At 59.2% G+C, this 14,713-nt stretch overlaps 1 protein-coding gene across 3 annotated transcripts in view; it reads left to right on the top strand.

Moving 5' to 3' along the window:
• Positions 1-14,713, top strand: part of MACF1 (microtubule actin crosslinking factor 1) — a 114,189-nt gene that overhangs the window by 62,849 nt on the left and 36,627 nt on the right. For all 3 annotated transcript variants that reach the window (XM_088531108.1, XM_088531109.1, XM_088531110.1), the window contains 7 exons: positions 45-162; positions 1,296-1,358; positions 1,980-2,221; positions 2,662-2,791; positions 3,587-3,786; positions 4,413-4,908; positions 5,534-7,005. In XM_088531108.1, the coding sequence (XP_088387234.1) occupies positions 45-162; positions 1,296-1,358; positions 1,980-2,221; positions 2,662-2,791; positions 3,587-3,786; positions 4,413-4,908; positions 5,534-7,005 (2,721 nt within the window). The remainder of the gene's footprint in view (positions 1-44; positions 163-1,295; positions 1,359-1,979; positions 2,222-2,661; positions 2,792-3,586; positions 3,787-4,412; positions 4,909-5,533; positions 7,006-14,713) is intronic.

Below are 14,713 nucleotides of genomic sequence, written 5' to 3' on the forward strand. Positions count from 1 at the left end.
GCTGCAGCACGCGCCAACCTCCATTTATTTGTGTTTTTTCCTAGGTCCTGCTGGAGGAATGGACGGAGAAGGGGGCCCAGGTGGAGGAGATCACTCGCCGCGGGGCGGCCCTGGAGAGCTTGATCGTGGAGATCACGGCCCCCGAGGCCCCGGCCAAGACAGGTGGGTGGCAGCCGCGCTGTCCCGGCGCCTGGCACGGAGCCCTCTCCTTTGTGGCCCTCTTGCTTCCCCCACGCTGTGGACGTGCCTGCAGCGAGCAAGAAATGGGCTCATTCTCCCTTCTCAACACGACTCCCAAGTCCTGCAGGGCTGGGAGCAGCGGTGCAGCCGCTGCAGGGAAGTGCTGGGAGTGCCTGGGACGTGGCGCTCTCCTCTTTCTGGGCTGGTCGTGAGCTTCAGCCTCCTGGGATGTTTTAATTAAACCCCAGTCTTTCAATTTGACGTCTGGATGAAATCTCAGCCTGTGATATTCAGGCTTAATTTACTAGTTTCTTTCCTGGCTCGAAGTCTGCGAAGCAATGAGATTATGTCTGGTTTGTTTGGAAGCTGCCTAAAAGATATCGTCCAACACGTGAGAACAAGTCCCTGGATTCTTATGGCTGATATTAGGGCAGTTAGGGCAAAAGCTGAGCTAAATGAGGGCTTACGGCCTAGATATGTTTGTCGGGGCCTAGCAGCTTCATGGGAAGCCTCCACGGAGCATGGGGAGGGAATGCACAGCCTGTGTCCAAGGGATTCAGAGGAAACTTGCTCAGGGATGTTTGAGAAATCCCATCTTGGCTCTGGATGCAACTGAGGCATCTGGAGTGGGTCCCAAAGATGACAGTGGGAGCCTCTCTGCAACGGGAAGTCGTCCGTGCACCAAGCAGTGCTTAAGTAGCTTCATCCCATCCGAACCTGGGGGAGATAATCCCTTTGGGGGAGTTAATCTCCTGAGCGAGGCTATGACGAGGCTTCAGCAGCCTCCCACGATGCTTTAATTCCCAAAGTTACTCTTAGGGTAGTGGCTTTTCCACGGAGCTGTCCGTGCGGAACCAGCTCCAGCCTGGCCTCCGGCTGAGGAGCATCCAACTTATCCACCTGCGGTTCTCCCACACATCAGGAAGGGGGAGAAGGAAGAAAAGGGCTCGAGCCCAAGCTAACGCCAAGCTCTGTGGCTCGGGGCTGCAGGAGGGCCCTGGGGCCCCGTCCTGGGCAGAGCTGTGTGACTTGATGCCATGTGGTCCTTGTCACACGAGCTGTCCCCGCGCTTCTAACGCCTCTGTCTTGTCCTTCTGTCCGTCCCCTCCGCGCAGGTTCCGCGCCACCCGCGCCGGGAGGCTCGGCAGGCAGCGTGAACGGATACCACACCTGCAAAGGTGAGACGCCAGCGCCGCGTCCCCGTCCGTCCCCCGTGCCGCCGTGCGCGCTGGCGTCCCCGCGGAGCGCGGGTCACGCTCAAGGACGGGGATGGGCAGGACAGAAGGAGCTTCGGGGAGTGACAGCACCTTGGCACCCCGTCAGCTGGTGTTAAGAGCTGATAAATGGGAGATCATTTTAAGGCCTGCAATTACATTTATTGGTTCGGAGGGATTACACCACCAGCCGGCCCTTCAAGCTGAAGTGCAGTTTTAATTATTGCCCGTTATCTGCTGTTAGTTCATCGGTTCAGTGAAATAATAGATGCATAAAACAGTTTTATATTTTGGTGTCAAATTATTTACCACTGTGTTAGCGCTGACACGGGGGGAGCAGGGCTCAGCTTGCATCAGTCTCCGGGCTACGGCGGCGTTTGCTTTGTTTGCAAACTGTCACCATGCGTCTGCAGCGCGAGCCGAAGAGCCCCCCGGCACGGCGGGGGGGATAACCCGACATTCCCAGTCTCCGGCAGGCGGGAGGATGGGAGCAAGACCCAGGGCTGGCTTAGTACCTGCTTGTGGTGGTTCCGAGGGGCGATGCGGGCCGCGCTCCCCTTCTCATCCCGCTGCTTTTGCCGCTAGATCTGACGGAAATCCAGTGCGATGTGGCGGACGTGAACCAGCAGCACGAGGGCCTCGGCACGGCGCTGCGCGAGCGGCGGGAGCAGCTCGCGGCGATGCTGGAGAAGATGCAGGAGGTGCAGGAGGAGGCGACTTCCATGCTGAAGTGGCTGGAGTCGAAGGAACGCACCTTGTCCGAGCTGGAGGCCTCCTCGTCGCCCACCAAGACGGAGACCGTGAGAGCCCAGGCAGAGCACAACAAGGTAACTTCTCCTCCGGAGCAAAAGCAGGGCCGGAGCCTCGTGGCTTCTTGGAGATAAGACTGCATCAAGGTTAAAAGCCACCTGCCCTCGGCCTTCTATCGAAGGGAACGTGAGCAGGTCCCCGGAGCAAGAAACTCCTCCTGTGCTTCCCCCTCTCTGGTGTTTGGACCGATTGCTCACAGCTTTTGGCTCGGAGAAATCCCTCCATCTCTAGCCCTTCTTGTTGGGTCACTCCAGCTGCTTTTGGAAAGCAATTCCCTATCGTATCCTCTGCTCCCGGAGTCAAGTTAGTTGATAATCTTGCTAATAATATGAAGTGATTCCCTTAGAGTGCAGAGAAGAGAAATTGTCCAACTGTCTTCAGTTTGTAGCTACTGCTTTGTCCCTTCTCAGTGATTTTATTCTTGCCTCTGTATCTTAAGAAGTGATTTATTTTCCAGGCATTCCTGGCTGAATTGGAGCAGAATTCAGGGAAGATCCAGAAAGTAAAGGAAGCACTCTCTGATTTGCTGGAGAAATATCCAGATTCTCCAGAAGCAGCAAATTGGAAGAAGATGCAGGAAGACCTGAGTAAGTGCCTGAAGGATTTGGTGAGGTTTCTGTCCTGAAACATCTCCTTAGGAGTAACCCAGGATTGCAGGACAGTTCCAAAGTCACAGCAGAGCAGAGTCACTTCTAATTAGAATTCAGTAAATAGTGAGTTTATCTCCAAGCTGTCTGGTGTACAGGGTGTTCCTGAGATGAGCACTGTCATGATTAATGAAATCTCTATGATGGATGTATCTTTTAAAGACTTGCCTCCTTAAATCACTTCTTTAAAAGGAGAAGGAAAAAAAGAGAAAAAAAAAAGGCCTTAGCAACATGAGTTGATTACTTTGAGCAAGAGCTCCACAGCTTGATTCAAAATTCTAGTCTTTAGTAGGGATATCCAAGGGTAATTAAAAGTTGACTAAACAAGGCCATAAATTTAAAAAGAAGTCCAGAGGTTTTCCTCTTTGAAATAAGAGGAATTTGCTTATGGAGTTCAATGCTCTTGTGGTGTGAGGTGTGTTGCCCAAGAGAATATCCTCGATTAATGGAGCTGGGGTCTGAGCCAGAGACATGAAATAGCTTAGCCAACATCAGACCAGCTCATGGCAGCGATGATTAGGATGCCAAAATCCTGGTGTTTTTCTGGGAGCCCCAAGCCCAGGCCACCATCAGAAACGGCCCATGGCTTCTGAGCCGGAGGGTGGGTAGATTCAGGCCGGATTTCTTGCAAAGCTGTGGAGCTTTCCTGAGGGCTGAGTCACGGCGAGGGTGAAGATCCCGCTCGGTGGAGGGGCCAGGCTGGCACGACCGCTGCCAACGGCGCCGTCTCCTCAGATTGCAGGTGGGAAAGAGCCAACCAGGCGACAGCCGAGCGGCAGCAGAAGCTGGAGGAGTCGGTGAACCAGCTGGCCACCTTCCAGGCCGCCGAAACGCAGCTGCGGCCCTGGCTCCTGGAGAAGGAGCTGATGATGAGCGTGCTGGGCCCTCTCTCCATCGACCCCAACATGCTCAACGCGCAGAAGCAGCAGGTCCAGGTGAGCCCTGAGCTGGGCGCGCGTCTCCTCCACGAGTTTGGCAGGAGGGGTCTCTTCCCGTGTCCAAAGTGGAAAATTGAGGAGCACCACAAACCTCTGCTGCCACAAGGTTCTTGCTGTAAAAAGCCCTCTGCAAAGGCTCTGCCCCACAGCGAGTGGTGGGAGAGCAGCCTACGAGGTTGCAGATCTAAGGGCTCCTCTCTTGAGCCCTCCAAAGCCTGAGGAAAGCAAGCTGAAATGGGCCCTGCGTGCACCTAGAGCTCCAAATCCAGACATGTCTATAGCTGGCCACATCAGAAAATAAAATGCCCCATTTAGCGTAATTAGAGGGTTGTTTTTCCCTCATCTGACTGGTTGCTGTTGCATTGCACAGCACGAGGGCATAAAAGAGAGAGAGCAAAGGGCTTTATCGCTGGAATCGCAGACCCCTCCCAGGATTTTCCGCTGGGAGGCCGTGCTGGGCTGTGCTCTCCCGTGCCCACTCGCTGCCCTGCCCAGGCCTGTCTCGCTTTGTTCCGAGGGATCCCGTGGGCTGCAGAAAGCCCCTGGAGGTCTGGTTTGTTTTGACTGTGTGTACTCGGAGCTGTCAGTTTTATGCAAACATTTTTATGTTATTTCTGTTCCAGTTTATGCTGAAGGAATTTGAAGCTCGCAGACAACAGCACGAGCAGCTCAACCAGGCAGCTCAGAGCATCTTAACGGGCCCTGGGGATGTTTCACCATCGACTAACCAGGTGCGGGAGGAGCTCCAAGGGGTTAATCAGAAATGGTCGGAGCTCACCGAGCGCCTCAACTCGCGCTCCAGCCAAATCGACCAGGCCATAGTGAAGAGCACCCAGTACCAGGAGCTGCTCCAGGGCCTATCCGAGAAGGTGAAGGCGGTCGGGCAGCGTCTGAGCAGCCAGTCTGCCGTCAGCACGCAGCCCGATGCCGTGAAGAAGCAGCTGGAGGAAACCAGCGAGATCCGCTCGGACCTGGATCAGCTGGAGGAGGAGATCGCGGAGGCGCAGACCCTCTGCGATGACCTTTCTGTCCTCATTGGAGAGCAGTATCTCAAAGATGAGCTAAGGAAGCGTTTGGAGACTGTGGCGCTCCCTCTCAAAGGCCTGGAAGACCTGGCAGGTGAGACAGCATGGAGAAGTTAGAAGATGTTGGGTTGTCAAACTCCTCTCCCTGTTCTTGACCACAAGGCATTCCCATCACTAGGTTTCTGGGGATAGTAGGGGAGAAAATGGTGACTTGCCATTTTTCCTGGAGCTCCACATGGGTGATTCATGTGGCGCTAAGCACAGGAGAGTTCTCATCCCAAACATCCCTGAGGAAGGGGCCTGGACCATGCACAAGTGTCCAGTCCTGGTGCTGGAAGCCCACCACGTGGCTGCTGAGCAAGCCAGACAGCCTTGTTGCAGCATGGCATGTATTGTGCTTGGAAAAACCCTGGCCCCTGCCTTCAGAGTGGGGAATAGAGAAGACACAGGGGTCACCTCTAATCCTGACATGCCCTTTTGGTTCCCAAGAGGTCGCATTTAGGTATTAGTCAGGAGAATTGACTCTTCTGCATCATCATTACTTACTAATCCTTAAGAAATTCGTGAACCAGTGAACACAAAGGCTAGTGATGCAATGGAAAGAGCTCCTTCCTGTTAATCAAAACACAGTTAGAGCATCTGACATGATATAAGATGATTGCACTTTGTTTATTCGATTCCAGCTTAATTGTCGCGTTCTAATCTTATTTCCATTTCAGCCGACCGGATGAACCGACTGCAGACTGCGCTCGCAAGTTCCCAGCAGTTCCAGCATATGTTTGATGAACTCAGGACCTGGCTAGATGACAAGCTGTGCCAGCAAGCTCAGAGCCAACCTATTTCTGCTAAACTGGAGAGGCTGCAGAGCCAAATTCAGGAACAAGAAGAGTTCCAGAAGAGCCTCAACCAACACAGTGGCTCCTATGAGATGATTGTAGCTGAGGGAGAGTCTTTGCTGCTTTCAGTCCAGCCTGGAGAGGAAAAGACTACTCTGCAAAACCAGTTGTTTGGCCTCAAAACACACTGGGAAGAGCTCAGCAAACAGGTTGCTGACAGGCACTCCAAGCTCAAGGACTGTTTGCAGAAGGCTCACAAGTACCAACGGCACACGGAGGACCTGCTCCCTTGGGTGGAGGACTGTAAGGCAAAGATGTCAGAGCTGGAAGTGACTCTGGATCCTGTGCAGCTGGAAGCAACTCTGCTGAGGGCAAAGGCTCTGCTGAGCGACGTGGAGAAGCGCCGCTCCTTGCTCGAGATGCTCAACAGCGCGGCCGACATCCTCATAGATGCTTCTCAAGCTGACGAGGATGATGTTCGCGACGAGAAGGCTGGCATCAACCAGAAGATGGATGCCATCACGGAGGAGCTGCAAGCCAAGACAGGCTCCATTGAAGAAATGTCACAGAGGCTCAAAGAGTTTCAAGAGAGCTTCAAGAACATCGAGAAGAAGCTAGAAGGGGCTAAGCACCAGCTGGAGATCTACGACGCGCTCGGACCGCAGGCCTGCAGCACCAAGAACATGGAGAAGCTCAGGGCACAGCAGGAGGTGCTGCAGGCCCTCGAGCCACAAGTGGATTATCTGAAAAACTTCACACAAGGTCTGGTAGAAGATGCCCCGGACGGCTCTGACTGCTCCCAGCTCTTGTGCCAAGCCGAAATGGCTCAGCAAGACTTTAAAGCTGTGAAGCAGAGAGTGAACGATTGCTGTGTGCTCATGGAAAGCAAGCTCGAAGGCATCGGCCAATTCAATAATTGGGTCAGGGAGATGTTCTCTCAACTGGCAGATCTTGACGACGAGCTGGACGGCATGGGCTCCATTGGGAGAGACGCCGACAGCCTCCAGTCTCAAGCAGAGGATGTCCGTGCGTTCCTGGGCAAACTGCAGCAGCTGAAGTGCGACATCGAAGCTTCCGAAAGCAAATGTAAGAAAATGCTGGAGGACGAAGGAAGCCCTGATTTATTAGGGCTGAAACGCGAATTGGAGACGCTCAATAAACAGTGCAGCAAACTGACCGAGAGAGGCAAGAACCGGCAGGAGGAGGTGGAGACGACGCTGTCTCGCGTCGAGGACTTCTACAGCCGTCTGAAGGAGCTGAGCCACATGACGACGGCGGCGGAGGACAGCGAGGCCCTGCAGTGGGTGGTGGGCACCGAGGTGGAGATCATCAACCAGCAGCTGGCGGCCTTCAAGGTAAGTCTTTATGCTCTGACATTTCTTAAGTGGTATTTGGTGTTTAAAAGTCTGTCTGGTGTCATGGCCTTTTGTTTCAGGCTTCTGGTCTTCGAGCTCGTTGTGACTTTGTTGTTGCTAAAATGTCAGCACGCTTGGTGCAGTGAGATATCCTCAGCTCTGGGGGATCCAGAATCAACTGCTGGAATTGATAGGCCGTGGTGAAAAGATTTTGTGAGGGGAGAAAATACAGTTCTCTGCTCTCCTTGCAGTGCTCTAGTGTTGGAGTGCCAGTTCCTCCTGGCTTTAGAGGTGGTTGGTATGTGGGTCTTTGGAGAGGGAGGAATGTTTGAGTGTATTTAAACTGCAAGTCGGCATCACCCGAGAGTCTGGTCATAGAATCATAGAATCCTTAAGGTTCGAGGAGACCTGTAGAGATCCACCTCAGATCATCCTGAAGATCTTTCTACCTGTTCTGGCATTTATTCTGGTTGGCCACTTCACCTCTGGGTCAGTCTTTCCTAGATAAACTGTGGGAGAGGAGATGCACACAGGGAATAAAATCAAGGCTGAGTTTTGCCATAGGGTTTTTTTCCTGCACGGAGCTGGTAGAGGCCACCTGGGCTTGCAGAAATGTTTAGGGAGAGGAGGTTTGCAGCAGCCTTGGTTCCTGTGCGCTGTCGGGCCGTGCTGCTACGCTCCATTAATTGCACTAACACTGCTTAGAGATTCTCTTGCTGTGAAACTTCTCTTGCTGCTTTGCTCCAGAGCTGGTGATTGGCCTGATTTACATCTCGCCGCTCGGATCCTGGTGATAATGTGTGTTGGGGAGAGGCATTTTTACAGCCCTTTGGTTTCCCTCACGTGGCTAATTGATCCCATTCCATCATTAACAGCTCCGTGAAGCCTTGACCAGAGGAGAGGTTTGTGTTGAGGGGCTGCCTGGCCAAGGAGGGGTTTGGGCTCGAGGGCGGATCCGGGCTGCTCCGATGGCTCTGCCGGTGCCGCTGTCCTCCTGCTTGGAACTCGCGCCCTTCGGGAGGGCTTCAGCTTGGCCTTTGGTGGGGGGAAACCAAAGACGACCACACACAATTGGAATTATTCTGGAATAAACGCACCCAGAAAGGAGGTCCTGGTGTGGATAACGGGTGAAACCTTCCTGCTTCATGGTCCTGGCTGCTCCTTGGAAGCAGGGGGGAAACACTCTGCTCCCTCCTAACTAAGGGCTAAGCTCTGCGGAGATGAACCTTTAAGACAACAGTGGCCTCGGCCCTACGAGCTGGTGACAGGGAGGAAATGTCCTTGTCAGGAGCCGCTCTAGCCTTCGAGGCCACCCGTGTCCGATATCGTGGACAGTGTCAGAACTGCCCCGTTTTCCAGCCGCCCCTGTGTCTGCCGAGGAGCAGGGGTGGCTTTTGGTGTGGGGACACGATCCCAGGTGTGTCCCTTGGTTCCCGGGCATCCCGGTTCTGCTCCGGCTGCGCAGACGCCCCAAGGCGGGCGGATTCAGTGTCTTAAAGCATTAATTTAAATGAACATCTGTGTAAATGAGATGCAAATGAGGCATGGCCCCAGGGCTCCGAGCGCGTTGCCCATGCAGCCCTGACAAAGGTGGCCACTTCTGGGCCCTTTGTGTCCGGATTTTAATAAAGAAGATATATTGATGGCTCTGACTCCGGGGCCACAAGCGGGTGACTCCGGAGGCAATTTACACCCCGAGTGTCCCATATATTTTCCATTCCTGCCTACAACCTCCCGCTTCCACCTACCCCAAGAGGGAACAGGCTCCAATAAACCCTTAATTTGGGAGACCTGACCCCCACGGGCTCCTTTTCCCACCCGAGGGAGCCGAGTGGGAAGAGGGCACCGGTTTCTCCCGCGCTTCCCGGTGGGATCGAGCGCAGCCAAGAGGCGTTTCTGCGGTTCGGCGTCTGTGCATATATGGACATCCCCATGGGTCGCTTTAGATACAGCTGCGCTGCAGCTAAAATAATGTGTTTTTAGCTTGCGTTGAGCTGCCAGCCAGAGCAAAGGAACCTGATCTTTAACTCTTGGTCTCCAGCTTGAGGTTAGGCCAAGGCGCTTTATTTCCATTGCCGCTTTTGCGAGTCGCTCTTGGTTTCCTCAGAGCTTGTTGCAATATTAAATTTTAATGACCGGAGCCAAATGAGCTACAGTTGAAGCGTTACTACATGCACCAGCGATGTTGACTCAGTTTAGCAAACAGCAAAATTCCCCCTGCAAGCAATTGCCAGGACGCCGGGGCCCGCTCACGTTTTCATTGCCCTCTTGCGGGCCAGCAACCCCGAATTGCAGAGCCCAAATTGCAATGGATCCTCCCCAAAGCCCATGAGGATAAAACCGGGCTTGGAGTAAAGCCCCGGGTGCTGCTTGGTGCAAGCAAAGTTCCTGCTCGCGCATTGGAAGCGGAAGGCGACCGCGTTTGGGGAGATTTGGGATGATTTGGAGTGATTCGGAGCGCGGCGCAGGAATTCCTGCGAGCCGGGACCTGCCCGTGCGGGCACCGGCACTGGGTTTTATCCATGATCTTGCCTCCGAGGAATAATTAAACCCCACCCGTACCCAAACCAAGAAAAGAAGGGGGAAAATTGGTGTTTTTCAACCCTGAGTCGCCGGTTCCGAGAGGCCGCGGTGCTGCCGCCGGGGCCGGCCGGGCTTTGCCGGGATGGGCAGCGGGAAGCGGCTCCGGCCGCGTGTCCGTCTCCTCCGCGCTAACGACCCGCAGCAGCAACCAAGGGCTCCCCGGGCCCCTTTCCTTCCCCCCTTCCCTTCCTTAGCTTCTAAGAAATGACTGATTTGAGCCCAGGGAGAGAGGAGGAAGAGGAGGAGGAGGAGGGGAGAGCTCCGGCCAGCCGCTCCGCGCCGTCCCCTCCTGAGCCTTTTGGAGCAGTTCAGTGAAACCCGAGTTGCAACACGCTGGATTTGGCAACGAGACTTGGAACCCCCAGAGGTCCGATCCCGAAGGATGGGAGAGGCAGGAGGGAGAATCCCGGGACAGCTCTAACCTCAGGCGCGTTCCCATGGCGTTTCAGAGCGGGTCAGGCCGTCTGCACCCGGCGTCTGCCCCGCCGGGGGACATCCCCGTGGTGGGACAGCCCGAAAGTGTCACCCGCGCGCGGGAGGACGCGCGGCCCGAGCCAGGGCTGCAAGTCTGGGCTTGAGCCTGAGCGGAGCTGCCGAGCGCGGATATTTCCAGCACGTCCCCTGCTCCCCGCGGGGCTCTGAGGCCGCCTGGGAGGTGCATCCCTGTCCCGCCGTGTCCCCAATGGACACAGGGAGGGGACAGCAGCGGCCCCTGAGCTCCTGGCCCAGCTGCCGGTATTTTTAACCCTCGCGTGGCCGCCAGGAATGCGCCGGCTCCGGGGCTCGGAGCAGCTGGCGGGCACGGGCCGCTCTCCGCGCCCGGCGCTTCCCGGCCTCCTCCAAGCATCCCGGGCAGTATTTGGAGCAGAAATGCCTCCCACAGCTGTCGGGCTGCCTTAAAGGCACCGGCTCCCTCTCTGGAGCCAGCACGGAGGTGGTTTTGCCTGGATTCCCTTGGGCGCTGGGTGGCCCTCCTGGTCCCCAATGGCTAGCGCTGCCCTGGGCTGTGGCAAGTTGCCCAAACGGCGGCCCAAACCGCCGGGTGGTTTTGGGGTGTTTGAGCGCGCTGCTCCGTGCTGCTGCTTGAGCAGGGCCCAATGCCCCGGTGCAGCCGGGGAACAGGAGCTGATTGAGCCGAGAGCCGCCGGAGCGACCCCTCCGGAACGATCCCTGCTGCTTCCTTGCCCTGAAACGCTCCCGCTGTGCCCAGAGCGCCTCTGAGGAGCCCGCTTGGGTCGCGGCTCCGCAGCGCATGGACACGGCCCGGGAATGTCCTGGTGCAGGGGAGACCCCGGGAGCCGGGGGTGCGGATGCTCCGCGGTGGTTCCAGGGGCTGCTAGGAAGAGCAGCTTTGCACGGAGCAGGAATGCCGAGCTCCGGGGACCCGCCACCCCCGCGAGGAGGCCGGGCGCTCGCAGGGCCCGTGTCCCTCTTTGCAGCGAGCAGAGCGCGCCGTGGCCCCCCGAGATGCTTTTTTGGCTCCGCCGTTTCCAAGCAAGCCTGGAAAAAGCCTTTGAGGAGGCAGGAGGGGGCTCTGCTGGGGCTGGAGATGGGATTGAGGGCTGGGGACGAGGTAGGAGCCCAAAGATGGTCCCAAGGGCCGGGCTGCTGGCAGGAGCGTTGGCATCCCCGTGTCCGATGGGTCTGCAGCGTCCCCGGCTCTAACGCGAGCTCGGGCATGGAGTGACGCGGGAGAAGGGACAGGAGCCTCCGCGGGCCCGTCCTGCCCTCCCCGCGCGCTCGGGTGCCCGGGCCCCGCTGCGGGCTCTATCGGGCGGTTATTTCGGTACCAGCGATTGCCGCTGGCAGCGTTCCACATACCGGAGCCATGGGGAAGGACAGGAATTCCAGCAGGACCTTCCCAGCCTGCCCCGTCCTTCCTGGGCTTCGTGCTGGAGCGTGACCCTGGTGCAAGCGCCGCGGCTCCCGGCACTCGGGGACTCCCGGGGCCGATACGGGGATCCCCGGTGGCATCCGTGGGGTTAGAGATACCGGGATCCCCGGTGGCATCCGTGGGGTTGGAGCCGGGGCCCTGCGGCCCAGGGACCTGCTGGCGCTCGGGCTCGGAGCTCCGGGCCAGACGCAGGCGGGATCGTAATTGGCTTTAGCCCTAATGGTTTTAGGGCCGGCGGGGGGCCGCGGTGCGGGAAGGCTCCGCTCGCTCCTGGCACGTGACGCGGTGAGGAAATAGGAAAAGAATTTCTGGCTGTGAAGCTGGCAGTTCCACATCGAGATCATTCTTCAGCGTGGAACAAAAAGCCTCCGCACCCCCAGCCTGGATTCCTGGAATTCCTCGCGGAAGGGGCCCCCCGAGCGTCTAACGGTCCTGGCCGGCCGGGAGAGCTGCGGCCGGCAAGGTGGGAATGGGGACGGGAAGCCCTGGGCTCCCAGCCCGCCCGGCCCGTGTTGTTCCAGCTGCATCGCATTAGGAGCCCGGCGAGCCCTGTCCCCCGCCGTGCACAAACCCACCCGGGGCCCGGAGGAGCCGAGACGGTGCCAGGATGTGTCACGGGCTCCGATGGCCTCCGGACCCCCGTTCCCGGAGGGCTCCCGTGCCGGGCCCGGCGCGCGGCGCGTTGCGCACGGCGCCCGCGTGTGCGTTTATACACGGCCGTGCCGGAGCGGGTAGCGGCGCTTGCAAAGTCTTCGTTGCTCCCCCCGCCACCACGTTTCTTCGCTCGCGTTTAATCATGGAAATAAGTCAAGGGGCTTCCAAAGGGCTCTCCTGCTTTTCTACCAGCTTCCAGCAATAACTGGACCAGCATTCCTCATTCCAAATCTTGACAATCTCCCTTTTTTATGTTGGCAAAATGCTTCTTTCTGTTGTTTTCTCAAGGGCACAGGATCCCTGGGGACAGAGGGTCCCGTGGGCGCTGTTGGCACTTGCAGGGTCCACGGTGGCTTCGCGGCCGGGCCGGGAGCTTCCTCCTTCACCTTGGGCACGGCGGGAGGTTTGGGGACAGCGGGAGGTTTGGGGACGGCGGGAGGTTTGGGGACAGCCCAGGCCCTTGTTTCCCACCGGCACGACGGGGCTCTTGCTCTTTGCACGGCACAAGGAGGGTTGTGGGGACGTCGCAACGCGACGATGCCGGGGTGCATCCGAGCGGCTCCGCGTGCACCGGAGCATTTCCCAGGCACCGGCGCATCGCCGCGGACCCGTCCGGCCTCTCCTGCGCTTTCCGCGAGCGGAGCCGCCCGGGAAGCGGCGCCCGGGGCCGCCGTTGCCTGGAGCTGCGCCGAGGCAGCCGGAGCCCCCGGTTCCTCTCCGCTTCCCGCGGCGGCTCCGCGCTCGGCGCCGCTTCCGCGCGGTGATTCCCGCGTGGCCCTTCCGGCACCGCCGCCACCTTCCGCGGGGGACACGGGCGGCTCTGACCCCTCCTGCGCTGCCCTTAACGCTATTATTTTTAAATATTATTCTGGCTGACGCCCGTGCGGCCGGAAAACCCTCCCCGGAGCGGCGCGGGGGCCGGTGCCGGTTCCGCCAGGCCGGCACAAAGGGCCCGGTGCCGGTGCCGGTGCCGCGCCAGGGCGGAGCTGCTCCTTTGTCGGGGGATTTGCGCGTTGCCGCCTCCCCCCGGAGGAGGAGCCAGGCCCGGCGCGACGGGGACGGGCCCCGGCCCGCGGCTCCCCCCGCTCCCCGGCGGCTCCGGTCCCCGCGGCGGGGGGGAAGCGACGCGACGCGACGCGGGGGCCGCCCCTGCGCCCGCCCCGCCGGCCGCGGCCCGGCCCCCCGCCCGCCTCCCGCTTCCCTCCCTCCATCCCTCCCTCCTTCCTTCCTTCCCTCCTTCCCTCCCTCCCTCCATCCATCCCCCGGCCGGAGTTGGCAGCGCGGAGGGCGCCGGTGCCGGCGGCGGCGGCCTCGCTTCGGCCCGGCCTTTTGTTCCGCCCGCGGGAAGTTTGGCGGAGGCGGCGGCGGCGGCGGAGGAGGAGGAGGCGGCGGCGGCGGAGGAGGAAGGCAGCGGCTGCCGCTCGTCATGCGGCCCGGGGGCCGGCGGCGGGGGCGGCGCTGAAGCCCCGCGCGCAGCCCCGCACAAAAGCGCCCGCGGCGGCGGCTCCGCGGCCCCCCCGCCATGGCCGGGGCGCCCGGCGGCCCCGAGCCGCCCCCGCCGCCCCCCGCCCGCCGCCCAACTTAGCGCCGAGCGGAGCCGGGAACGGGAACGGCCCCGCGAGCGGAGCCGGGACTGGCGCCGGGCGCCGCCGCTTTCCCTTTTTTCCCTTCTTTTCTTCCTCGCCAGCTCCCGGGAACTTGGGGGAATCCGTGCGGATCCATTCCCTTTCCATTTTTGGATATGTTTTAAAGCCTTTTTATTTTTTTTTTTTTTAAGTCTTTTTTTTTTTTTGGGAAAAAAAAAACCCAACGCGCCCGCCTGCCGGCCGCCTTCCCGCGCGGCGCCGCGGAGCGGGTACCGGCGCGGGCCGCGCTCCGGGCTCGCCGCCCGCGGAACAACAATGCCAGCATGTTGGGGAGACAGGAAGCCTCCGAGTTTGCCCTGAACGAAGAACTTCCTGTGTTTAAACTCGCACGAATATCCGCCGAGCGGCTCCGTTCAAATGAAAACACTGGAGGCCGCGGGAGAGGCTAATTCGGAGCAGCTGGAATTCCGCAGGGCCGGAGCGGAGATGCGGGGCCGCGAGACGTGACGGGCGGCGGGCGCAGCGCCTTTGTTATTAGCCGGACACGCACGGGATAAATTAACAGCCTCCAACTCGTCCGCGGCTTCTCCCGCGAATCCCTGGGAATACCCGTTGAAGCGGAGCTGCCTTCCCTGCCGACGGAGTTGCCGGGAGAGAGGAACGTTGTCTTTTTACTGCAAAAAGGGAGGGAAAAAAGGGCCGGCGCGCGCGGGGCTGCTCGGCCGCGGGGGGGTGGGATGCGCCGCGCTCGGGACCCCCGGGATTGGCTTCCATAGGGAGAGGCCCCGTTCCCGATGGGAGCTGCCTGGGGGGCGCGGGGGGCCGCTCGCGATGCGTGTGCGGCGGCGGCGCGCGACGGGGTGACGGGGCCCGCGGGCCGCCGCTGACCGGGGCGATGGGCAAACCGCTCAGCAGGCCGGACTGTCTGCGGCAGAACCCCGCGTGCCTGGGCAAGGGCGACGACGAGGACGGCTACATCGAGGACTGCTAC

The sequence above is a fragment of the Tinamus guttatus genome, unplaced genomic scaffold (assembly GCF_059628265.1).
Source record: "Tinamus guttatus ecotype Peru unplaced genomic scaffold, ASM5962826v1 Tinamus_guttatus_pri_ptg000397l, whole genome shotgun sequence".
NCBI lineage: Eukaryota > Metazoa > Chordata > Aves > Tinamiformes > Tinamidae > Tinamus > Tinamus guttatus.